The 26,366-nt window shown below is 42.0% G+C and overlaps 1 protein-coding gene across 1 annotated transcript in view; it reads left to right on the top strand.

The window, feature by feature from the left end:
* Nucleotides 1-1,166: 1,166 nt before the first annotated feature.
* PRKAA1 (protein kinase AMP-activated catalytic subunit alpha 1) overlaps nt 1,167-26,366 on the top strand; it is a 29,831-nt gene continuing 4,631 nt past the window's right edge. The window contains exons 1-8 of the mRNA XM_075741322.1: nt 1,167-1,680; nt 12,068-12,209; nt 14,952-15,045; nt 16,763-16,907; nt 19,246-19,333; nt 20,236-20,460; nt 24,745-25,231; nt 25,655-25,781. Of these exons, the coding sequence (XP_075597437.1) occupies nt 1,551-1,680; nt 12,068-12,209; nt 14,952-15,045; nt 16,763-16,907; nt 19,246-19,333; nt 20,236-20,460; nt 24,745-25,231; nt 25,655-25,781 (1,438 nt within the window). The 5' untranslated portion in view covers nt 1,167-1,550. The remainder of the gene's footprint in view (nt 1,681-12,067; nt 12,210-14,951; nt 15,046-16,762; nt 16,908-19,245; nt 19,334-20,235; nt 20,461-24,744; nt 25,232-25,654; nt 25,782-26,366) is intronic.

The raw sequence follows: 26,366 nt of genomic DNA on the forward strand, positions 1-26,366 counted from the left end.
GATGAGAGTTGCCTATAACCTTCCTTTTCAGTCGATCTCTCCATGCAAAAATACCCATCCAACTGTCATTCTCCAGGTTCACCTGTTACTCTGAAGGCAGGGTTAGAAAGTGATTAAAAAATAATCTAGTTATAATCAACAATAAAAGGATATGGTCTTTGGTATGTAGAAAATACACAAAGCATCAATGGAAGGAAGGCTACTGCCCTAAATGCAATGTGCACGAATGAGCTGGCAAGACCAACTGGAGGACAGGTTATGTGGTCAAAGTAGTAAGAGGGTCCTATTTCTCCTAGTATTCCCATCAAAGAGTTTGGATTTGGATCAGGGAAGAAGAAAGGAGAAGGGGGAGGAAAACTAACAGATTTAATTCACAAGGTTGACTGGAAATAGACTGGAGAGGTCCATTTTTTGAGGGTGGCTATGTTTTCTGTCATAGGATCCCAATACTCATATTTTAGTAGAATTGATCTTCTGGCAGGAAACGCTCCTGAATTACTGCACGGAAGAACTGGACTGGTGTTTGCTTATGTCAGAGCTAGGGAGGGGCGAAAGCATGGCTACACCAGCTTGCTTCAGCTTAAACTGCCACAGACCTTTCCTCACTTTCGAGCACAGGTGGGTTGGAAGCACAGTATGCAGCCTCTGCCTGGACCCCGTGCCTCGCACGGCATGGCAAAAAGGGCTAGTTTGGCCATCAGCCCCCTCGGCATCGCTGGCACAGCCAAGCCTACCAGCAACAGCTGCATCTCGAATGGGCCTTAACACTGCGGTACCAACACAGCGCACCGCTAGCGCCTGGAGCCCTCCCTGCCCGCCGCCTTCAGCTGCCACCCAGCCAGCACGGCACGGCACCCCGCGCCTGCGGCAACGCAGACAGCCGGGCGGTCTCATTGCAGTACCGCCATTTCTCAATTAAAAGTACGTGTGTGTCCCCTACATCCCCTCACTTTGGCGCCCGGAGGGCCGGCCAGCGGTGGGGGAGCGCTTAGCCCCAGCTTCCCGCTGTCCGCGGGCACAGGCCCCGCGGCGATGGCGGTGCCAGCCGGCAACACGGGGCAGCTTCAGCTTCCAGGCGGTACCTCTCCAGACCCGCCGGCGGTGCAGCCCCCAACACCGGGGAGCCGAGCCCAGCCCAGCCCCTGGCACCGCACCGGCGCTGAGGAGAACCGCCACCGCCGCTGAGGTGCGAGCCCTGCGCCCACCCCCACCCCCCCCCCCGCAAACCAGAAACCCAGAGGGTGAATCCCCTCCGCTCCTCGGGGATGTGTGTGTAAAAACGGGGCCCTCTCCCGGCCCCTCTCTCCGCCCTGCAGCCTTCGGTGACTGTTTCTCCCACCCCGCCGCCTCGCCTCGCCCCGCCAGAAGGAGCCGCACGACCCCGGGAGCCGCGACGCCGACTCAGGCCTCCCCCCGAACCGCAATGGTTTGTGCTCGGGGGGCGCGGGGAAGACCATAAGTACGGTGTTCGCTTCCGGGTTTCGGTGCGGGCGGGCGCTGTGTGGTAGCTCCTCCTTCGCCGGCGCTCCGGCCCCGCGCGGGCGGGTACTATGCGCAGACTCGGCCCTTGGCTCAAGATGGCGGCGGCGGATAAACAGAAGCACGAGCACGGGCGGGTGAAGATCGGGCACTACATCCTGGGCGACACTCTCGGCGTCGGCACCTTCGGCAAAGTCAAGGGTGAGCGGCGGGGAGCGGGGCCGCCGCCTGCCCCGCGGAGCGGCACGGCCCAGCCGGGATGGCGGGCAGCGCGCCGAGCGGGCGTGTCGGGGCAGAGCAGCGGAGTCTCTCCAGCCGCTGCGGCTTGCGGTCGTCTCACGGCGGCCGGTCCGCTGGGGCTAGGCGGCCGCCGAGGTTTTGGGGGGGGGAGGGATTTGGGCGGGAGGGGAATGTGGGGGGCACCCCGGCTTGGTCCCGATCCGCCTCCCGCCCGGAGCGCTGCGGCGGGCTGAGCTTCGCCCGGGGGCGACTCCGGGAAACCTGAGCTGCTGGGCGCTGCCCGGCCGTTCCCGCCGGGCCGGGTGAGTCACTGGGCTGCGGCGGCTCTGGTGGCGCGATCCGACGGGGGCGGAGGGAGAGGGGCTGGGGGGAACGACTGCAAGCCGGCCGGGGCAGCCGCCGGAAGGTGTTGGAGCCTGGGCCCCAGCCGGCGTGGCTGCGGGGTGGGGGCCGCCGGCTGAGCGCGGGGTTGTGGAAAAAGCGCCTGTCGGGCAGAGGGGTTGTATGTGCCGACCTGCCGGGGCTGGGACGGGACTCGCAGTCCCGCAGCGGGAAGTAATGGCTAGGGGAGAAGCAGCTTTCTCTTTTGTATTTACGGAAATAATTCCTGCAAGCTAATGATGCTGCAGTTATTTAAAATAGCACTGGATGTGTAACGAAAGGAGGCAGTCTTAGTTGTTGAGCTGTCTATACGTTGTATTTTGCTGTGCAAATACTAACACTTGATGTCCTTATAAGGAAGGCAAGATTTCTCCCTCTGTGAAGGGAGAAAGGAGCATAAAAATATGAGCCTGGGATTATTTGACTAACTGGCAATGTAGCTGACACACAGATGTGGAAAGACTTTATGTGAAATCTAGTTGGCCAGTGGTTATCAACGTTTTTTTTCAGCTCAGACTTCAAAAACTTTTCCCAGTAGGGGTACAGATACCGTGCTGCAAATATGAAGCCTAGTAGAAATAAAATGGAAATTAAGGACTCCCTTGGTGCTGTCCACCACGGGTTGCAAAACTGCATTAGCTTATACTGTTCCTGCTGTGTTGTTTGTGAGAAATATTCAAATATTGGGGTATGCAAATTGAAAACATCCTTTCATAAATGAGTTAGACTAGACTCAGGTTGTATTCTGAATACGGCTTTTTGTGCTTAACTGTCCTGGTTTTCAGCTGGGATAGAGTTAATTTTCACAAGAAGCTGGGAGGGGACTTAACCAGAATAGCTAGCCCAAACTAGCCAAAGGGATGTTCCATACCATATAATGTTATACTCAGTATATAAGGGGGAGAGGAGTGAGTGAGCGAGCAAGCGGCCACATGGTTCTCAGCTGCTGACTGGGGCTAAATCACAACAGTCCTTTTTGGCGCCCAACGATGGGCGAAAAGGGTTGAGATAATGACGGATCAGAGCAGAGCATGTGAAAACCAAATTTGCTATATGCATTTATTAGTTGAATAGTTGCTGGTCACAATGGTGTTATGTTTGTTTACATGGCTGTGGCACGTAATCCCGTACTTGCTGTATGTATTCCCTGCGGTGCTGTTTATCACCTCTGGGAGACGAGTCAGGATTCACATTTTGCTGTGCCATGTAATATCGACTTATAACATCACTGGCCATGAGCCTAAGCTGGTATTTGTATGTGGCATTGCTGTCATGCCCGTACCTCAGACAACATCTCTCAGAATTGACTAATAATCGCAGCCAATCCACGGGGAAGATGGAGGGGATATGTTCTCTCGCTCTTTCATTCATTACTCCTTAGGGTTTGAACATAGGTGATGTAATTTGTTGTGCTCCTTTTTCCTCAGGTTGGTTACAGCAGCTTTTGAGATTTTTGACTATCTTTTGAATATTCAAGCCAGCATGCTCTTATTTCTATGTGTTTCAGGTGTTGTTTAGGATTGCAAAAAATTGTTTTAAGAATAGCACCCAGAGATCTGCCCCGAGGCTGGATAGTCAGGGCTGGCATGGCATGTGGAAGAGTATGGGCAAGTATCTAGAGAACTTCTCATCCCCAGTGGTTTGGAACTTCATCCCCAGTGGTTTGGAACTTCACCCCCAAACAACTACAGGACCCTGATAAAGTGATAGAATATTTGAAAATGCTATGGCTGTTCCAAAGAAGCACAACTTACTTCACTGTGCTGGGCCCTGGCCACTATCTACCAAACACTGCTTGACAGCTGGCAGCACCATCGGGGGAAGAGAGGGAAAACAGACTGACAGGCACTGTGGCTGCACATTTGTGCTGGCAGTGCAGCTGAACCAAAGAAAAAACAACCTGTGCTGGTATCAGTTGCCCCTATACAGAAGAAGAAATACATCCCTGTCCCTGAGTGGTCTGTGAGGTATGTGAAAAGATTTCAGCAGCCATCCAGGTGAGCACATTGTTACCTGGCTGCTCGGATAATGGGGCCAGTAGCCTGGAATTAGAGGGTAGGGAGGGGTACCAGTGGGCTTTTGGTACAGCTGCTATGGAGACAGAGGAAATTGAACCATTAGCTACTTTGCTCGGACTCTCAGAGGACCCATCTGTTGTGGGGTTGCTCAGGGTTGAAGAACAACGGGTGCCAGTCACTACCACAGGGGTGCACCGGTGGTAATATCACACTGAGACTCCCTGATTCATCAACTGGAGAGCCAGGGAGTGATCAGCAGAACCCGCTCACCCTTTAACAGTCCCATATGGCCAGTGCAGGAGTCCAGTGGAGAGTGGAGGCTGAGTGTAGACTATCGTGGCCTGAATGAAGTCACGTTGCTTGCTGAGTGCTGCCGTGCCAGACATGCTGGAACTTCAGTATGAACTGGAGTCAAAGGCAGCCAAGTGGTACGCCGCAATTGATATAGCTAATGCGTTTTTCTCAATCCCTTTAGCAGCAGAGTGCAGGCCACAGTTTGCCTTCACTTGGAGGGGTGTCCAGTATATCTGAAACCAGCTGCCCCGGGGTGGAAACACAGCTCCACCATTTGCCATGGACTGATCCAGACTGAAGAAGAGATATTGTAGGCATATGAAGGTGTTTGAGCTGCATTGGAGGTGGTTGGTAAATGAAGCACAGCTCCTCCTGGCACCCCAACTGCTGGTGCTGGGCTGGATGTTCAAAGGGAGAGTCCCCTTTACACACCATGCGACTGATGCTATGTGGAGTAAGTGGGTTGCACTGATCACACCATGGGCTCGAATAGGAAACCCCAATTACCCAGGAATTCTGGAAGTGACTGTGGGCTGGCCAGAAGGCAAAGATTTTGGAATGTCGCCAGAGGAGGGGGTGACACGTGCTGAAGAGGCCCCACTGTATAATAAACTACCAGAAATGAGAAGCAATACGTCCTGTTCCCTGATGGGTCCTGCTGCATTGTGTCGCTCTGCCCAATCAAAACTTCCATGTACTGTACAACAGGATAAAGTCCCCGTAGTGCGCATGAAGAACATGTTGGGGAAGACAGTCTGGGTTATCCCTGCTTCAGGCAAAGGCAAAGCCATCCATGGGATTGCCTTTGCTCAGGGGCCTGGGTGCACTTGATGGGTGATGCAGAAGGATGACGAAGTCCAATGTGTACCTCAAGGAATTTTAGAGGGATGGCCCATAGACTAGGGGAATGCTATCTGTGCATGTATATTTATCTCTCAAAGACAGGAAGAGTGGTGGTGACGACCAATTGGAAAATGTAGGGTATGGGCATGACATAGATGGTATAGAATAAGGGCTGGATATGGTCCTGGTTTTTGGCTCAGAGTTAATTTTCACGAGAAGCTGGGAGCGGACACAGGCAGAACAGCTGACCCAAGCTAGCCAAAGGGTTATTTCATTACTATATGATGTCATTCATGCTCAGTGTATAAGGTCGGGAGCAGTGAGCGAGCAAGTCGGTGATACTTAGTTGCTGGCTGGGGCTAAACCACAACATTAACCTAATGGATTGCTCATAATTATAACCAGTAAAAACCTGCAGCTTATTCTGTTGTATCTGGTGTGCTTGCTGGCTTTTAATGTCGTATCTTTTTTTCAGTGTAGATCTTCCATTGTATATTCTCTGTACAACCTCTTTCAACTGCTGGCATGTTCTGAAGAAATTACTGATGTATAGAAAATAGGATTATATTTGCCCCTAAGATGATCTAGGAAAGCAGCAGAAAATATTTTGAGCGTAGAGCCCTTCAAGTCTCCTTTTTTCAAGACCGGCTTATAAAGTGACACTCCCACTCCCAGCCACTTGCGAGCAGTGACCCCACATTGGCAACTGGAGTTACCATTCCTTTCCTTGGGAACTTAGCACCTTCTTAAATAGAGAGGAAGTGAGATAAGGCAGAAGACAGGCATAAAATTTTCTTTCCTCATGGAGGGACTACGTGGTTGAGGGGAGGAGTCAAAAATGTTGTTTCATAGACTCATAGAATGGTTTGGGTTGGAGGGGACCTCAAAGATCATCTGGGTCCAACCTGCCTGCCATGGACAGGGACACCCTCCACTAGACCAGGTTGCCCAAAGCCCCATCCAACCTGGTCTTGAACACTTCCAGGGAGGGGGCATCCACAGCTTCTCTGGGCAACCTGTTCTAGTGCCTCACCACCCTCACAGGGAAGAATTTCGTCCTAACATCTAATCTAAATCTACCCTGTTTTAGCTTAAACCCATTACCCCTTGTCCCGTCACTACACTCCCTGATAAACAGTCCCTCTCCAGCTTTCCTGTAGGCCCCTTCAGGTACTGGAAGGCTGCAATTAGATCTCCCCGGAGCCTTCTTTTTTCCAGGCTGAACAAGCCCAACTCTCTCAGCCTGTCCTCATAGGAGAAGTGCTCCATCCCTTTGATCAGCTTCATGGACCTCCTCTGGACTTGCTCCAACAGCACCATGTCTTTCTTGTTCTGTGGCCCCCAGAGCTGGATGCAGTGCTCCAGGTGGGGTCTCATGAGAGCAGACTAGGGGTGGAGAATCACCTCCCTCAACTGGCTGGTCACGCTTCTTTTGATGCAGCCCAGGACACGGTTGGCTTTCTGGGCTGCAAGCGCGCATTGCTGGATCACGTTGACCTTTTCATCAGTCAACCCCCTAAGTCCTTCTCCTCAGGGCTGCTTTCAATCCATTCCTTGCCCAGCCTGTAGTTGTGCTTGGGATTGCCCCAACCCATGTGCAGGACCTTGCACTTGGCCTTGTTGAACTTCATGAGGTTTGCATGGGCCCACCTCTCAAGCCTGTCCAGGTCCCTCTGGATGGCATCCCTTCCCTCCAGCATGTCGACCACAGCACACAGCTTGGTGTCATCGGTAAACTTGCCGAGGGTGCACTCGATCCCACTGTCCATGTTGCTGACAAAGTTGTTAAACAGTGCCGGTCCCAGTACCAACCCGGGAGGAACAGCACTCATTGCTGATCTCCACTTGGACATTGAGCTGTTGACCGCAACTCTTTGAATGCGACCATCCAGCTAATTCTTTATCCACCGTGTGGTCCATCCATCAAATCCATGTCTCTCCAATTTAGAGATAAGGATGTCATGTGGGACAGTGTCAAATGCTTTGCACAAGTCCAGGTAGATGTTGTCAGTCACTCTTCCCTTATCCATCAATGCTGTAGCCCCATCACAGAAGCTCTTTGTTGTTTTTTTTTTCCCCCCAGTGCACTGCACAAAACTAAGCTTGGCATACCCATAAATGTTTTAATATATTCTTAAACTTCAGAGAATGCTGTTCTACTAGTGCAGCTGTTCTTATCTGTATTGGCAAAAACGTGCCTGAATTTGAAACCTTGAAAGATGGTTAATTTGTGGAGCTACTGTTAATATTTTAATGTGCTATTAAACATTACTCCTATTAATATTTCATTAAACAGTTTGAAACACTTAAGTAAAAAACCCCCAAAAACCTAGACCTGCCATTTTAATTATGCTTTATTTCCATAATACCCCTCTTCCTGCCTTATTTGACTGACATTAGGTGTTCTTTTAGGCTGCTTTGTAACTATTGATTATATGCATGTATGAATATATTTTTGTTAAAGATGGGGGAGAAATCACCTTGTGGCGAAATGCAGCATCATTCTGCATACTGAATACCTTTCTTAAGTGGCTTGGGAATTTATTGAGGATGTGGAAGCAACTGTTAGTGTTTCTGGACTAATGCTCTGTTTTCCTACACAAATTGTTTTAAGCTTTGGGGTTTTTTTCCTTGTCCCTAGATGATGTACTGTGTTAGTTTTGCCTTGCTTGAGCTGTATTTAGTAAAAGGCGTATTTTATTTATGATGCACTGATTTTCCTGCCGAGCACACATTTTCTTCCTTTAATACCAGATCTATGATTGTTTTCCTGTAATCCTCATAATGTTACCTTTCTGTTGACTGATATGGTTTCATCAATTCACAATAAAGTGAAAAACTTTAATGAATTTTCATTTATTGTTCATTTTTTTAATTCAGGGTTTTCCTTAAGCTCATGTGATGTAGGGTGTCAGGCATGTAACTTCTTGATCTTTAACAGCAGTGGCAGCTTGAAAAGATAGGACTAGAAAACCAGTGCTTTACTTAATAATTGTTGAAGGTAGCTATCAGATGAATTCACCCTGCTGCTTGCTTACCCTTCTACGCTCAAAGGTAACTGTTACTGATGTGATGTTTTTCCAGTTTAACTGTTCATCTGGCTGCACCAGCCTGAATTAACTACTGACTGACTTAATTCACTTGACTGTGTCTCAGATGGGTGTTCATGGAGGAGGCATCTGTTTCTAACCAATATCTAGGCAGAGCTAAAACGCCATCGAAGTGAAAACTTGTGGGGTAGAAGAGAGTACTGAACCTAAATCAACTGAGATGCATTCTTATTAAAACTTTACCAGGATTCAGTGTAAAACATCTATCTCTATTTTCAGGTTTTTTAATTAAAAAAAAAAAATCCAAACAAAACACTGCTGATGTTTCCTGCTGACACCAAATGCAAACTTTTAATCTCCAGATATTTTTTGGAAATAAAGTTAGCTTTTGTAAAAGGAAGAGTAGTCAGGCTTCCAGTGATTTGTATTGAGTAAATGAGGGATACTACTTCAGGTTGTAAATATACAGTATTTGTTCCGATCTATAGGTTAAAAACCTTGGTCTGTATAGACTGCAAAACTGATGTAAATGGCTTCTTGGTCAAGGCAGTGATAAAAGACCTGGATATGGACAGTGAAGATCAGTTTGCTATCTGATGATGTTGTAAAGCAATATACCTTTGCACAGGATTAACTCATTTTTTTGTATGTTAGTGAAAACATGTGTTTAGCTCATACTTTTAAAGACTACTTTTCTCTCAGCCTTGGGTTGGCTTTTTTGACCTATTGCGAAAATGTTTCATTAAATACAACATAGGCTTGTTCAGCTCTTTTTCTACAAACTTCATGACTAGTACCAGTATTTCATAAGAATCTTGTATTTACTCTGAATAGCCTCGTAATTGGTTTTCTTTTCCAACTCAAGACCTGCTGGATTGAGTTTAGAAGCTGTTGCTCCTGCACTTCAACAGTTAAAGGAAGTCACTGCTGCTTTGAAACTGTCTTTGTCTGGGAAATCTTGGTGCTCTGTACAGCCATGGTGAAGCTTGAAGGCAATTGGCGTTATCAGAGAGTAAAGAAATATAAGGCAATACTAGGTCTGTAAAGTGAACTTTTTGCAGTGATTCTTTTCAGGGACTGATAGCTGACTGAGGATTAGGGTGACTAACATACATTGTGATTACTTGTAATTTATAAGCCTTCCCTTCTATAGGTAAAACTTCTGTCAAGAGGTAATACAAAGTAGCTTTCAGAAAGATAATATTGGCTTCTTTTCTAAGTGATGTTGTCATCTGAGGTCTTGCTTTCAGTTCTGTCTTTATGCTGAATTCAGAAGTAGTCAGCAGTCTGTTACCAGGTAGTGTCTGCTGTTTTACTGATAGTAGATACCTTGAACCATGTCCAAGAAAACAGTTTTATTTCATGAAGTAGATAGTTATTGGAAACTTGTATCTTAAAAAGCTAGATTTGTTATAATCTTAAATTGAATTAAAGGGAAGCAAAAACTACTGAAGAAAAAACGATTGAATTTGAAATGTCTTAAGCAAGTGACCAAGCTTTTTGGGATATTTTTGCACCTGCACAAAACCACAGTATGTATTCATTACAATAATTTATTCAAAGTTGGCAAACAGAGTTGAAGAAGCAAAAAATCTTGTTTTCTCCCAGTCAATGAATAGAATCAAGGCTTGAGGCACAAAATCTTGTAGGCTGTGACAGCTAGAATTTGTTTCAGTCAACTGCAGATGTTACTGTTCAATTACTTTGAAAAATGTTTTGAAAAACTTTTCTTATGTGCTTTGCATGTTGAATGTAGATTGTTGTAGCTAATAAATTACTTTCTAATGTTTTTGAGTTATTGAAATTCCAGTTTTCATCTAAGCTAGATTGACAAATCAGAAATGAAACAAATTGGCTCATAAATGAGACTTTAACACGATACATGTCAGAACTGAATATTTATATGCTAAGCTGTACAATTGCTCAAATATTCTACTTACTTAATTTGTAAAGCAAAGGAAGATGCAAATTCATGTGTCTAACTGTTAGTTTGTAAGAAGTTGTTCCTTACTAACCAAACTTAAATGTTAACTTATTAAAGATTTTTTTTCCAAATATTTCTGGCTTCAGTTCATGTTATTGGTAGGCAAAGCTTCTGTAATGCAAATGGAATAGTTGCTTTTCTAATGTTTTGTGTTAATGATTCATTACTCCTTAGGGTTTGAACATAGGTGATATAATTTGTTGTGTTCCTTTAAAACTTCAATCACTTTTGAACAGAAGACGACAAAGGGGATGTAATTGCTTTAATTGTAGATCTGGTTGAAAGCAAATAATTCTCATAGGTGACATGATTTTACAGTTCTAGGCACTCACCTACCAATGCTTTATGGTCTGTCTAGAACTTGTGATGGATGTGGGCTTTTGTCCTGCATTCGTCAGCAGTTCAAATGTGCCTGTCCAGTGTTTTGGTTATTGTAGCCATTTTTAGGTAATGGCTCCTCTGAATGAGTGGATTGTGATGGTCCAGGGTCTTGGTGATCAACAAGTTAGTTACTTCCCTACAGGAGTTTAGACAAACTGCTGTATTTTACACAGTGGCTATCTTTTTCTTGTAAGAACAGTCACTCAGACGCTTATCACTACATCTGTGTTTCTGCTAAGAATTTCTTCTCACTTGCATTGGTTTTTAGCTCAGTATAGAGGCAAAAGGCGGCAGGAAAGTCTTGAGGTGGGAATGAGATTTACAGATTGATAGGTGTTTGCTAATTCTATCCAAATTATCTGTTGAATGCAGGATGATATTTGTGGATCACTGCTGTTTATCACAGCTTCCCATGGATATATTTAAATAAAGCTTGAAGCCTAGGGCTTAGTTAAATTCTCAAGTGAGAAGAAACCAATGCAGATAGCGAAGCCTTAGTGGAAGAGATACTTTCTGTGGTTTGTCTGTGATCCAGTGTTTGGTTGAAGAAGAATATTCTTAGCAACTTTGTTGTGGCTACTTCCAATAGCACCTGCAAAACTAAGGACTTTAAGAGCGATAACCGTCTAGGAAATGTTTTACAATTTGAGTTCCTTTGTTGAAAGAAAAGTGAAACTCTCCAAGAAGTAGGAAATGTATGAGGTTGCATGTTTACATTGCTTCTTGTAGTTACTATTGGATTTTATTTTGTGCGTTTCCTGTAGCTTTTGCCACTTATTTTATATAATAAAGCTCTAGTGTTTGCTGCATAGAATTTGGAGCTTGTATAGGGTCAAACTGCTCCAAGTACAGATAAATAATTATTTGTCAAGTAAACTGATCAGATACTCTTAGTGGTAATTCAGAGTAATTGCTGAAACAGGCTTCTTGAGGGACAGATAGCAGTGATTTCTTCAGTAAGAGTTGATCCTTGCAGATGAAGTAGAAGAGCTGCAGGAGAACGTGTCTGACTGGGTTACCAAGTGAGCCAAAAGCTTGCAGTGACTTACAGAGGGAGAGGAAATGGTCTCCCTAATTAGCAAGGATGGCAGTACTTTGGGATATGCTTTGGTATTTTGCAATAGTACAAAAATGTAGTCATGCTGCAAGACTTCTGAGGGTTAGGTTTAAAGTTTTTCTTACATCTCATTACTCTGCTAATGATAGAATTGTGGGAGAAACTGGAATAGGGCAGAAGAAATGACATGACATCTGGTTTTCAACCTCCCCAAAGATAATGGAGTATGTGGAATGCTAACATCTTAACTTGTATTTCTTTGCTGCAGTCAAAATAAGCAAGTTAGTGTCTTAAAGGAGCAATTTAAAACCCTGACTAAATACTTCCTTATTCCTTGCAGTTGGCAAACATGAGTTAACTGGGCATAAAGTTGCAGTGAAGATCCTGAATCGACAGAAGATTCGCAGCCTTGATGTGGTAGGAAAAATCCGCAGGGAGATTCAGAACCTCAAACTCTTCAGGCATCCTCATATAATTAAGCTGTAAGTTTTGCTTGCTATAATAAAACATATTTAAGCAGTAATCTCTTTTTTTTTTTTTTTTTCTCACTAATCTGAAACATGTTTAATGGGCAATACTGCTAGCAGTATCTTGGCGGGAAAGTAACCAGCTTCCAAGTATGCCACCATTTTCAGTGTACTTAGTTTTGTGAAAATGCATTACAGATCTTCTCTGCAGAGCTTCCAGTAGATCTTTGCTTACAAATTCTTTGGACAGCTATATGAAAGGTAAGGGCATGATGGGTACTTCTAGTAGCATCCATCTCTTTGGCTGCTACTTCACTTTTCTTCTTCTGGTTATACTTGATCTTTTTTCTGCTTAGAAAATGAGTTATTTAGAATAAGATTGTAAAGGGCATTTCTATAGTAAGTTTACTGTTTTTTCTTACTCAAAGTAAGTTTTTAGTGGTGTGCTGGTCACTGATCTATAGTTTTTCAATGTAGATTGTGCTCTGTGAGATTTTTTTCTGAAATAAAGATGTGCAGTTTGTTAAATGGGATTGATATTTCAGAATTCTTCAGTATAGCTGCTGCCACTTGTCTAAATGTGGTATTTATAGTGTGCCTGTTTACATCTGCTAATTGGTCAATAGTTCATCAGTGGAATTCAGAGTACAGTTAAATATGTCTCAGAGTAGACCACTTATGTCTGGTCTCAGGAAATAAATTATAAATTACATTGATTTCTTTTGTTTTTACTTTCATTGCCTGTAAAGTTAACCTGCACCTCCAGACTTTCACTGTCTTAATTACGGTGCCGGTGTTAGGGGTTTTTTTTAACTGACAGTGTCTTGTCTTCAGACCCAGCTGCCACTGACAGATGCCATCCCTATAACGCTCCCTTTAATTCGGGAAGCTAAACTGGATTGTGTTAGATCAACTCACTAACTTCTTCAGTGGGTTAGTTTTCAGAAGACTGTTGAGCTGATTTGGTTGCAAAATTGCTAGTGCTGCCAGTTAGAGTTCGTGAACGAGTCCAAAGGACATGCAAAACAAAGTCAAAACAAAGGGTCATTGTACCAGCTGAGATATGGAGGTGGAACAGAAATGTGTGCTTGTGGTGTTGCTAAACTGTTGAGTCAATTTAGTATGTTTCAGATGACAGTTTCTTTCTCAGGAAATTATGGGGAGAATTTTTTTTTATCCTGTATGTGGAGAGAAAGGGTAAGATGTAGGAGATGATGGGAAACGTGATGTCTAATTTGGAACGTTGCTGTGCTTTGTGAAAAACTTCATACACTGCTTTAGCAGTATGTACAATTGCAAGCCTGTTGCAATAAGATTTTCTGTACTGTGCTGTAACTAACACCTCTGCGGCATGTCCTCTGTGGTTTTTGACCGCTAGCAACAGAATGCATCTTGTTTTCCTTTGTAACATTGCCTCTTTTTGCATTCTTGTCATCTGTGCTGTGTGGTTTGATAACCTTATTTATATTGTAGGTATGTAAGTGTTCCACAGCCTCCTTTTCCGTAACCAGAAAAATGAGATGACTATAGAGAAGCACCACTGTAATTTTTGAATTGAAAGGATTAAAATACCATTTCTGTAGTACTGTCTTAGCTGTGGCTTCAGAATGTTATTGATATTTAAGTACATGAGGTACTTTCAACCAAGATATTAGAGAGAAAATTGATGAAGGTAAAGCATCATGGTCTATAAAATTTTAGGTAAAACTGCCTTTGAAGATATCATGTTGATAACTCTCAGAAGGGTATTGAGGTTAGTGAAATGTTACACTGTAATACTAAGCTGTTAAAATAGATACACACATTCACCTGGATAGTCTGAACTCATTGCTGTCTGTGTAGTTCTAGAATAACTTGTCTCAGTAAGCTGAAGCACATCCGTTTTCCCCTTTGTCTTGGAATCAGCATTTTGAAGAACGTTGCAGTTCTATAGTGTATGTGTGAATTCAGTTAATTATTACAATTTGAACATTTGCATGCCTAAATGTAGTACCTTGAAACATTTGTTTTTATCCAATTGCTACCTCCTGTCTTCTCAATAGACTTGAATTTTGGCTGAAGTGTTATCAGTGTTCACTTTCTTGTTCCATTAAAAATTGATCACTTCTGACTGCTGTAAGGGGAAAAAAATTAAACAAATTTTAGGTAAGGATATGTAGAATAAAATCAAAATCTCTTAAATGGGGAGTTTGGCTATAAGCTAGTTATTTCAGAAATTTCAAAACTTCAAAGTGTGGTGGGTTTTTTTTTTTGGAAACTTAATTGAAGTAGACTGATAAAAATATAACCAGAGTGTTGATAGTTTTCTCTTTGTGAAAGATAATGTTCACAATTATTAAAACAATTTTTTTTCTAGTCTTGAAGTACACTTTTTATTTATGGCAAGTCAGACTTTTTGTAAGTTAAGGATGAAAAGTGTATATTTTTGAGACACTATCAAAGTCCTTTTGAATTCCTTCCACACTGCACCAAGCTGTCTGCAAGGCAGCACTGTAAGTAGTTTCATTGAAATAATTTGGACTAAGCTTAGTTCTCTGAAAGTACAAAGACTGATATTCCTGGTGAGGAATACAAATTTCCTGCTAGTCTTGTCAATGATGGCATTACATAGTGAAAGGAAAAGAAATAGCTGTAAATTGGCTGATAAATATTTTGAAGTATACTTTTACCTGACTCTTTGCACAACTTTGGTTTTAACTGAATGTAACTAGCATCTTCTACTGAATGCATATATTAATATATACGTTCTCTTATCAGGTACCAGGTCATCAGTACACCAACTGACATTTTCATGGTGATGGAGTATGTTTCAGGAGGAGAACTGTTTGATTATATCTGTAAAAATGGAAGGGTAAGAAGTAATCCAACTGTACAGATCAGTGACTTGCATTCTGTTACTGCTTTTGTAGCATTCCTGTGTCACCCAACATGGAGAGTATAGACAGGTTCTTTTTGGGGATCCTTGGCACAATGATTTAATTAAAGCTTTATTTTCTTAACAGGATATTATGATTAGTGTAGCACAGAATTTATGTTTAGAGTGGCACACGATTTCTACAAGCAGAATAAATGTCATACAATTTATAAGTAGCGTAATACGTGAAGTTGTGTTATAAATTCTGTATGATTTCTAATCACCTGGATCCTATGCAGATAGGGTCAAATATTAATACATGGTTTACTGTATCAGTCTAACAATCACAGTCTAGACTCAAAAATTATATGAAAGAATACAAGTCACTCCATCCTTGGAGGAAGCAGAGGACAGTGGAGGCGTCCCTGGACACTGGGGTCTCATGGGTCTCACTGTCCAGCGATGGTTCTGCTCCAGGTTCCCCACTTAGGAGTTGTAACTGCTTGACTTTTTGTATAGTGCTCTGGGTGCTGCCATGCTTCCCTGTTCTGTGAGGGGGTCGTCACCACCTGGCTGGCCAGGTGCCTGTGACCTTCAAGGTGGGTGAGGAAGGGAGTAATCTGGCTGGTGCCCAGGAATCTTGAGGTTGGTAGGGAGGGGAAGAAAAAGTTGGTTGGTTTGCTTGATTCACAGGACCTTTGGGGCCCAGGAAAGGGCACAAATATGTGACTTACTTGGTTACAGAATGGCTGCTTGCCTCATAAAATGACGTTAGTTATGCTAATCACATTACTACAGGTTAGGAGCAGGGGGTACCGGTCACACTCTGTTAAACGAAGGTTTGGTTTTATGTATTCATCATTAATTTTGCTGTTAGCGATTAAAATATACTTTATGACTACATCTTGTTCTGAAAGTAAAAATGGTTATATGTTAACATATTGCAGATCTTTACGTATGAATTTGTCATAGCATTTTTCCCCTCTACTGATATGTTAATCTACAATTACTGTGTACAAACTGCATGGGTATGTATCCAGCTGGAATAGCTGAAAACTATTTCTACAGTATAACCCATTATTGGAAAGCTACCATTGTGCCTTTATTACCCTCTTCTACTGGTAGAACAGTTTCTCTGAAAGCTCTGAACTCATTTCTGACAAACCATCTAGATAGCCAGGATACTTTTAGTTAGTTGTTAGAACAAACTTTGACATGGATTAGGTCATGTTCACAGGAAATGCCCAGCTAAGTCTGCTGCTTGGAACTAGCTGCTAATAGCATAAATTAAATAGCATTTAAAATATATCACTTATGTGCTGCATGTCAGCAGCTTTTGTCAACTTAAATCTTATGATGTGCTTAAAAGTTCATTGATATTCCAATTAGACAAAGTTAATGTTTGGGTGCTAATGTTTCTAGCTACTAAGTATGTAACATCTACCTAACCAATTTCAAAAGTGTGATTGAGAAATTTCAGTGACTTTCTGAGTTGGTGGGTGTATTTTGGTTTAGTCATTTTAGAGCTGTGGTACAAACAAAATGACATAAGCTACACAGCTTTCTGACACAAGTTCTGATAATCTGCTGTGTAAAGTATCAAAACTATAAATGATAGCTTCAGGTCATGTGAAAATTTCCTTTAATTCATATAAATTAAAAACAAGTTATCTTCCACTGTCTGGTAATTGTTTAAAATCTTTGTCTGTGTTAGCTTGATGAGAAGGAAAGTAGACGTTTGTTCCAGCAAATCCTTTCTGGTGTGGATTACTGTCACCGGCATATGGTAGTACATAGAGATCTGAAGCCTGAAAATGTACTGCTTGATGCACACATGAATGCCAAGATAGCTGACTTTGGTAAGCATTGCTGTTCTATATCCAATCGCTTTTCTGGTGCTATTTAGATACTGTTAATTACTATGGGGAACATTTAATAAAATGTGTATACTTTAATATCCTTTTGGTGGTACACAATACAAGAACCTGAAGACTACGAATGTAAAGCAAAATTGTGTTCTTGCACATGTGTAGCACTTGTTCTCCTCTCAAGCTTTCTTTTCAGGTATTTTCTGTGACTGGGTGAAATTGTGAACTGACTTGTTTAGTTTTGCTTAACAGTATTTTCTCTGAAATGCTTAACAGACTTAGCTTCTGACCTTTCCACTTCAAAATTCACTCCTATTGCCTGTTTCACCATTTGTAAAATGTAGATGCTTAGCTCCCTTGAAAGCGCAAGGGCAGTTCATCGTGTTTAAGAACCACAATGCTATAGTAAAATTCACTAGTTGTCCTATTAAACTACTGTAAATTCACTTTAAAAACTCTAAAGATGTGATTGAAAAAATGTAATTAAAGCATAAAAGGTAAAATAAGAACAGCTAATCTTGCAAACTCCTGTACTTTTTCATAGAATCACAGAATGGTTTGGGTTGGAAGGGACCTCAAAGATCATCGAGTTCCAACCCCCCTGCCATGGGCAGGGACACCCTCCACTAGACCATGTTGCCCAAAGCCCCGTCCAACCTGGCCTTGAACACTTCCAGGGAGGGGGCATCCACAGCTTCTCTGGGCAACCTGTTCCAGTGCCTCACCGCTCTAACAGTAAAGAATTTCGTCCTAACATCTAATCTAAATCTACCCTGTTTTAGCTTAAACCCATTACCCCTTGTCCTGTCACTACACTCCCTGATAAACAGTCCCTCACCAGCTTTCCTGTAGGCCCCTTCAGGTACTGGAAGGCTGCAATTAGATCTCACTGGAGCTGCCTTTTCTTCAGGCTGAACAAGCCCAACTCTCTCAGCCTGTCCTCATAGGAGAAGTGCTCCATCCCTCTGATCAGCTTTGTGGCCCTCCTCTGGACTCGCTCCAACAGCTATATACCTGCCTAACTAATAGAAAGCTTAATTGTTTATACTAGCTGCTTGTGACACAGCTGCTGAGATGACTGGCAGCTAGTTCTTGGAACTATCTGAATCAGGAAACTTCACCCTATAAGCATAGTAAGGTATCCATACTGCTGTGTCATCATCATCGTGTATCTCTTGTTGACAGTGGATAATACCTGCCCTTGTAAAGCACTTTGAGGCCTCTGATGAAAGGTGCTAAGTAATGGTGAATATTCTAAGTATATTTTAAAAGTACGATGTTCAAGTATGTTGGGTACTGGGAATCGTATTGGTTTCTTGTGTGTAAAAAAAAAATGCTTTGGGTGAAATGGATTATATGGTGAAGAAATGAAGTACAGAAACTTATAAAAATACCTTCCTGTAACTTAAGTATCAACACAGCTGTAGCACTCAGTTAATCGTCACTAGTGTATTAAACAATACACTACTGTATTAAACAAGAGCTTAATAAATGCTTTTGTGTATTAGAATATGAAAGCTATCCAAGCTGTACTCTTTCCTCTTCCCTGCTCCTCCCCCTCTTCCCCCAACCCCCCCAATAAAAAGACATATTTCTTTCTTGGAGACTGAGTTCTCTGATTTATGGTAATCTTGATCATGCAGCCTCCAGTGAGCAAAGTAGAAGACATTTCCCACAGCTAATCTGGAAGTGGTAGTTCTTTACTAGACTCTACTGAGGGCTGGTGAATGAAGATGGCTTTAGTTCTGAAGTACACTTTAATTACTAACAGAATATCTAAAAATCAAACTACTGAACTGCAGTGATTCAGGAACCAGCTGAGCAGTGTAGGTGTCTAAATTGTGGTGAAGTCACACGTACTCCTCAGTTCCCTTGTCCTATATAAACACCTTACAGAATTTTAGGCAATTCTGTGGTAGCATCTTCCACTATGGCATTTAGAAGCAAATGTGTTTAAGACCTCCTTGTTAATGACAAAAATCATATGCTGCTATCCAGCTCCATCTCTCATAGAGCAACTTGCTTCTCTATCATGTCTATGTCATATCAGTTGGACTGGTTTTTGTCTTGGAATGAATATGTTCTCAAATATTTCTAGGTTGTGTGCGGTAACGGATTGATGTTACTTAAATTTCTGGTAAACTAAATGGAGGATTATAGGGTATGTTCATATAAAAATTTCAGTAATTCCAAACCATATTATTTCTTTATTGAAATAAATTTGTTAATATTCTAACTTGAATTACCAGTGATTTGTTCTAGGTGGTATATGCAGTGTGAAATCATTTTGCTCTCTGAATTTTTAGTAGTTACTCTTATACACTTTCAGGTCTTTCAAATATGATGTCAGATGGAGAATTTTTAAGAACAAGCTGTGGTTCCCCTAACTATGCTGCACCAGAAGTGATTTCAGGAAGGTAGTTTCTTTTATATTGGATACATGTGTGCATGTACTTTAGCCATTTTGCTGCTTGATTCTAAAGGCTACAAAACTAGTGCAGTTGACAGGCGTGATGCTGAGAAACTGTGGGCTGAACTTTTGTCTTGATAATTTTTCATGAATATTTAAGGCTTCTAAGAATTAGCTTTGAATAGTTCCTGTAAGGTGGAGGTGATGTCTGATGTCCCAAATCCAGTGTGTACAGTGTGCCTGAATTGGTTTAAAAATCTCACTTACAGCTCAGATCTTGGAAGTAGAGGTACGGATAGAATTACAGGCAAAGTCTGCTGTGAAGTTGAGTAGCAGTGAAATATCTGCTGCAGATTAGATACTCAACATGAAGGTAACTTCCCCTTTTTTGGACTCAATGATTGTCAAATCTGCTGCTTTCAGTTACCCATCCTAGTATTACCTCCTGCTGATTGGAGGCAAAATGTCTGTTTTATTCAGGCAGTAGCACAGAATATGTGACAAATTCTGCTTTATGGGCTTGTCTTAAGCTTTTCAGCCTCCCAGATTTGGGGTATAGATGACTTTGAACAGATTTCACTAGAACAGTGGTAACTATGTATAACTATGTGCTTTCTTAGTAGTAGGTGCCAGTTTCTTTCAGTTTGCCATTGTCTTAAATTGCATTTGTGGATTATTGTTATACAAGAGAGGAAAACTGTGTACTTGTGCCCTGTTACATATTTGAAGGGGAAGGACACTAAAGGTCAAGGGAGGCATGGCATAGGACTAACAGTGGTATGTACTTGCAGATTAGTTGTCTCAAGTTCATACATTTCTAATTACTGTGATACAATGTAAGAAAGTAGAGGAAAAAAAATCTATTTAAATGTATTAAATAGAAATCACTAATAATTAACTTTTTTCCAGATTATATGCAGGTCCAGAAGTAGATATTTGGAGCAGTGGAGTTATTCTCTATGCTTTGTTATGTGGAACGCTTCCATTTGATGATGATCACGTGCCAACTCTTTTTAAGAAGATATGTGATGGTATCTTTTATACCCCTCAGTACCTGAATCCGTCTGTAATTAGTCTTTTGAAGCACATGCTGCAAGTGGATCCAATGAAGAGAGCAACAATCAGAGACATTAGGTAAAACACTAACTGATGTCTGATCACAGGACGCCAAAATGATAATCTTAGTGCAAATATGCAGAACAAAGAAATCATTCGTACAACTTTTTTGTGTTTTATAGACTGAGATGAAAATTCAACTTCTAGTGGTTCTGATCTCCAGTGGCCAATGAAGTATCTATTGGACATCACAGTAAAACAAATTACGTACATTACATATAGAAATTCTGAGAAACTCTAGGTTTAAGACCACTATAGCAAAGCTGTTTACCTGCAGAGTGGTTTGCAAAAACAACACTCTGATTTCTCTGGGAAAAAAAAGTCTTTGCTGTTAAGAACCACTATTCTCTACTGTAAATGTCTGAGAGGAAGTTATAGGTCTTTAATCTGGTAACTACCACTTTTATTAATATTTCTTCAGAATATGAAAAATCTTCAGTTAAGACAATATTCCACATGCAACATAGCACTTTCTAGTTTCAAAACTCTGGCACGAATTTGTGTATGGGTGATAATTACTGCAGCAAACACTGATAAGTTAAAGCTTGTAGGTACAGATAGCCATCATGGACTCCAGATTCCATGAGGAGATTGTGGAGAAAGTGACTGACAAGTGTGCAGTGGATCAAATAAAAAAAAAAAAAAATTGGTAGCTGATAGAGGTGTACGTCATGCAGCAGCTTAGTTAGGTTTCCTGTTGTTCTTCTGAGAAGCTAAGGCGAGAGCTCTGATATACTACCGTAGTGAAAATACTGCTTCTTTTAGCGTTGGAAGTTAGGAAGTTGGCAATGTTCATGTTCTTTCAGTAGAACAAAAAACATGATGCGCTTATCCCTTGGTACTTTATTACAATGGGAAGTACTTTCTTGCATAAATCAAAGCACTGTGAGAACTAAGCATTGTAAAACTCAAGTGGATAGGAATTCAGCTTATCTCAGTCATGTTAACTATGTCCAGAAGAGAAGTGGTGTGAAAAAGATGCTGAAAAACATTGGTTATGGAACATGGATAGATTTTGAATCCAAAACAGTTCTGTTCTATTAGTCATAAAACATGTCACCTCACAGTTTAAAGGACAAACTGAGTTTAATCGAATACCTTCATTCTTCTAGGGGAGGCTGTGTGCATGCAAGGGGAGAGGCCTACTGCAATGAATAGTAACAAAATAGTCCTCTGAGTTCAGTCATCCAGCTAGTGCTGTGCTTTGTAGTAGTATAGGAAAAGCGTTTTCTGCTTCCAAATTAACTGGTTACTTCTGAAGAAACTGTATTTTGCTCAACACATTTGTGCTGAGGCATGTTCTCAGGATCACACTGACAAGATCTTGGTTCATTGTACTGATTTTGTCTGGGATGTCTTCACAGTAGCTTGTTAGAGGGCTATGGTTTGGATTTGTGCTGGAAATAGTGTTGATAACACAGAGATGTTTTTATTACTGCTGAACAGTGCTTGCACAATGTCAAGGTCTTTTCTACTCCTCACACTGCCATTGCAGTGAGTAGGTTAGAGGTGCACAAAAAGTTGGGAAGGGAAACTGGGACAGCCGACTCCAGCTGATCAAAGTAGATTGCTGAGCATGACATTATATGGTATGGAATAAGCTGGGAAGGAGGTTGGCAGGGGTGAGCTGCTGCTCGGCAGCAGGCTAGGCACCAGTCGGTGATGAGCAATTGTTTTCATTTGTATCACTTGTTTTTCCTGGGTTTTATTTTCCTGTTTGTTTTGCTTTTTTTTTTCTTAATTTTTTTTTTTAAAATCTTTCTAATTATTAAACTGGTTTTATCTCAACCCTTCAGTTTTTCATTTTTACCCATCTGATTCTCTTCCCCATCCCACTGGCAGGTAGTGAGCAACTGGCGGCGTGGTGCTTAGTTGCTGTCTGTGGTTACAATGCAACAGTCCTTTTTGGTGCCCAGTGTGGGGCTTGAAGGGGTTTAGGTAATAACAGGTTTGACCAGAGCATACAAGATGGAATTTATAATTATATCAGTTAACAGTGGCTGGTCACATACTGTTTGTTCTGTTCTTGATATTTATCTTATCTGGGTCATGTTCCCTTCTTTGCTGTACAAGACTGGTTTTGGCTGTGTTTGTAGGGCTTAGTGATGTTTTGCCTGGGAGACTTATTACTAAAACACTGGCCTTGAGCTTAATCTGGTGTTTGAGCTCTGTACTGAAGCTGTTACTGTACTTCAGGTACCATCTCATGGAGACAAAAACTATCCTTTTCTGAGAGTTTTTTTTTTGTGGAGGAAATACAGAATGGCACCTTCACCACCACCTTCTGTGATGTTTTCTCCCTCATTACAACAACTCTTCAGTATGTTGAACATCCTTGGGTAATCAAAATACTTCTACTAGTGTTTCTTAGAAAAAGCCGAAACAATGTTCCTAAGGTTTATGAGCTATTTAGGAATATCACCCAGGCCCCACAATAGTGTGGTTATGGGTGGCAAGGCATGTGGGAGAATATGGGCAGGTATCTAGAAAGCTTGGTCTGGGACTTGACTCCCAAACAAGTGTGAGATCCTGATGAAATGATAGAATGTTTGGAATAGCCAGGACATCTTTTTTTTCAGAGAGGCACAGCTTACTGCACTGTGCTGGGGCCTGCCCTGCACCTGCTGAACACTGCTCGATAGCACTCATACCGTCAGAGAAGAGAGAGTCTATGGATCTGAAAACAGACATTGTGGCTAAGCCAGAGACCCAGCCTTCAACTATATCAGTTGCCCTTAAAATTAAAAAGAAACAATCAAAGTGGAAGTCAACTCATTTAGTAAGGGATGAAGAAGCTTCTCCTGAGAGGGAGCAGGAGAGAATCCGAAGAGGCAGCCTGTTCTGCAACAAGGCAGTCACAGGAACAGGAGGAGGAAGAGACTGATTATGAAATCATAAATGAGATAGGGATACAGTGCATACTAAGTAAGCTGTGAGATATGTGAAGAGATTTCAGCTGTCAACCAGGTGAGCTAATTCTCAGCTGGTAACTCTGGTGCTTGGATATTGGGGCAAATAGTCAGGAATTAGAGGGTTAGGAAGCCTGGCAGCTGAGATCCCTTGCTATGGATAAGGCCATGACAAAGGGATTGTAAAAGGGGCAGGGGTCCTCAGTCTTTAGAGGCAACTGCTGTTGAGTGTGAAGGACAGGTATTCCTTCAAGGAAGAACTTGCAAATTCCCTAAGCAAGTGGACCACCATTGAGGGAGGTGCCCTGTATCTGAGGGAATTGGCTGTGGTGGAGGGGATCTGTAATGACCAGGTAGCCAAAGACCTGAATGAAATCTGGTGCAGGCGGTCCATGTGGCAAAAGTTTGTATGATGTCATACACCCACACCCTGGCAATAATGAGCTGTACAGACGTGGAGGCACCAACTGTGGATGGATTGGCATCTCTGCTGTGGAGAAACTCACAAAGTTTTTCTCAGTTTTTTCCTTCTGATTCTCCCCTCCAAGCCACCGTGGGGTTGGGGCATGAGCAAGCAGCTGTGTGGTGGTTAGTTGCCGGACAGGGTTAAACCATGACATCCATATAACTGCTCTTAAATCTGTAGCAAGTCTTTATGCTATAGGCTAGAATATTTTAAAAATTAATGTCATGCCATACCCTTTGGCTGGTTAAGCAGCTTATTCTAGGCACACAAGACAATCTTATTTTTTCTGCATGATTGGGCAACGTGTTTGGTTCCTTCTGTATCTTTCCTTTTCCCTTTTATGAATACCAGCCCATGGATATAGTAGTAAAGAGGTACAGTTTTGATGATTCCATAGCTTCCTTCAACTCTTTAAGTCTTGGAGACAGCTGGGGGTGTTCTGAATGAAAAAATGATAGGGAACTTGTTTGGGGTGGGGAGTGAATTGTGACTTTAATGTTCAAAAATCCGTATCCAAGCATCTACCAAAAAATTACTCAGCATCAACATTTCTTAGTTTTGTTACATATTGTTATGTGTGTACTTGGGGAGGGATAACTCACGTGGGTAGTATAAGAATTTCAGTTGAAAATATCTCAAAACTAACATAGTAAAAAATACACCATTTATGTAAAAAAGCTGCTTGAGGAGTTACACAAAGATATTTTTGGAGCTCAGGTAGCTGAAACACTTACAGGAAAGAGGATTTCTTCCAGTCTTTTGCAAAATGTCTAGCAAAACCTTGTGAAGGAGGAGATTACTTTCCATTATGTACTGCTTCAGTGTCTGTGCTGCATAGAAGGGGACTTGGACTGACAACTGATTCTTTTTGTATTAGGTTTATTTTTAAAAGAATTTAATATTAAAAAGGTTTATTTTTAAATCTAGGGAACATGAATGGTTTAAGCAGGACCTTCCCAAATACTTGTTTCCTGAAGACCCATCGTATAGCTCTACCATGATTGATGATGAAGCCTTAAAGGAAGTGTGTGAGAAGTTTGAATGCACTGAAGAGGAAGTACTAAGTTGTCTATACAGCCGAAATCATCAGGATCCTTTAGCAGTTGCTTATCACCTCATTATAGATAATAGAAGAATAATGAATGAGGCCAAAGACTTCTACTTGGCTACAAGCCCACCAGATTCTTTTCTTGATGATCACCACCTGTCTCGCCCTCATCCTGAGAGAGTGCCATTTTTAGTAGCTGAAGCACCACGTCCCCGCCATACTCTTGATGAGCTCAACCCACAGAAGTCAAAACACCAAGGTGTAAGAAGAGCGAAGTGGCATTTGGGAATACGGAGTCAGAGTCGACCAAATGATATCATGGCTGAAGTTTGTCGAGCAATTAAACAACTGGATTATGAATGGAAGGTAAAAGAATAAAGGATCTTTACAACAGACAACAGCAATTTTTTGTCTGAGCTGTGTTCTACATAGCCTAGAAGTCTGAAATTATGTTCTCCTATGCTGGAAAATAATCTCGTGCCTGTGCTGACTGCTTGTGCTTGCTCTGCAGGAAGGGTTGTGGGGGAGGCTATTCGTGCTGACAGGAGAAACAGTCTTGCTAACATGTGTAACTTTTCTGTTGGTGGCTGTAGAAATGGGGTTTTTTTTCTATTGGCTAAAAAACAAAACAACCAACTAAAAAAACCCAAAGAACCAAACCAAAACCAACCAAACCAACAGATAAGCCTGAATTCTCTTAATACCAGTGAGTTAAAATGAAAAAAAACCCCAATCTGCAGCACTTCTCAAGCGGTTCTAGTTACTAGCTCAAATCTCTTTTTGTACTAGGTTGTAAATCCATACTATCTACGTGTTCGAAGGAAGAATCCAGTGACAAGTGCATATTCCAAAATGAGTCTACAGTTGTATCAGGTGGACAGCAGGACATACTTACTGGACTTCCGTAGCATTGATGGTATGTGATGACTTATATAAGTTAATCGAGTTCCACAGGAACTAATTCTAAAAGCAAGCATGTCTTAATTTACTTGTTTATAGTGAAGTAAGTGTTGTCAATCTAGATCTGTATTAGTTTCTTTATTCCTTCCTGGTTTAGTGTTCCTGTGATCTGATGGTTAGCTGCTTCATCCCTAAAATAGTAGCTTTTTAGCTGTATCAACTCCTGAACTGCTCCATTTTGTCTGCACCAGCGCTAACGCCACTAGTGCAGGAGGTGATGGGGCTGTGAGAGGTAAGGTTTGGATCATCCTAAACTGCCTTTGGAGCCCCACCCCCAAATTTAAACATCGATTTAGATCTGGAGTAAGCAAGTGAGTAACATTTCCTAGTGAAGATAATGCTTGGCATCTAGGCATTTAAATTTTACTTGGACTCTACATTGTTGTACTGGGTCTGGCTGAGATGGCATTCATTTTCTTCATAGCAGCTATATGGTGCTGTGTTTTGCATCTGTGACTAAAGCATTCATAACATTGTTTGTCACAGATGTTACGATTTAGTCACAACATTGTGGCTGTTGCTGAGCAGTACTTGCATAGTA

This window comes from Balearica regulorum, chromosome Z (genome assembly GCF_011004875.1).
Source record: "Balearica regulorum gibbericeps isolate bBalReg1 chromosome Z, bBalReg1.pri, whole genome shotgun sequence".
Classification (NCBI taxonomy): domain Eukaryota; kingdom Metazoa; phylum Chordata; class Aves; order Gruiformes; family Gruidae; genus Balearica; species Balearica regulorum.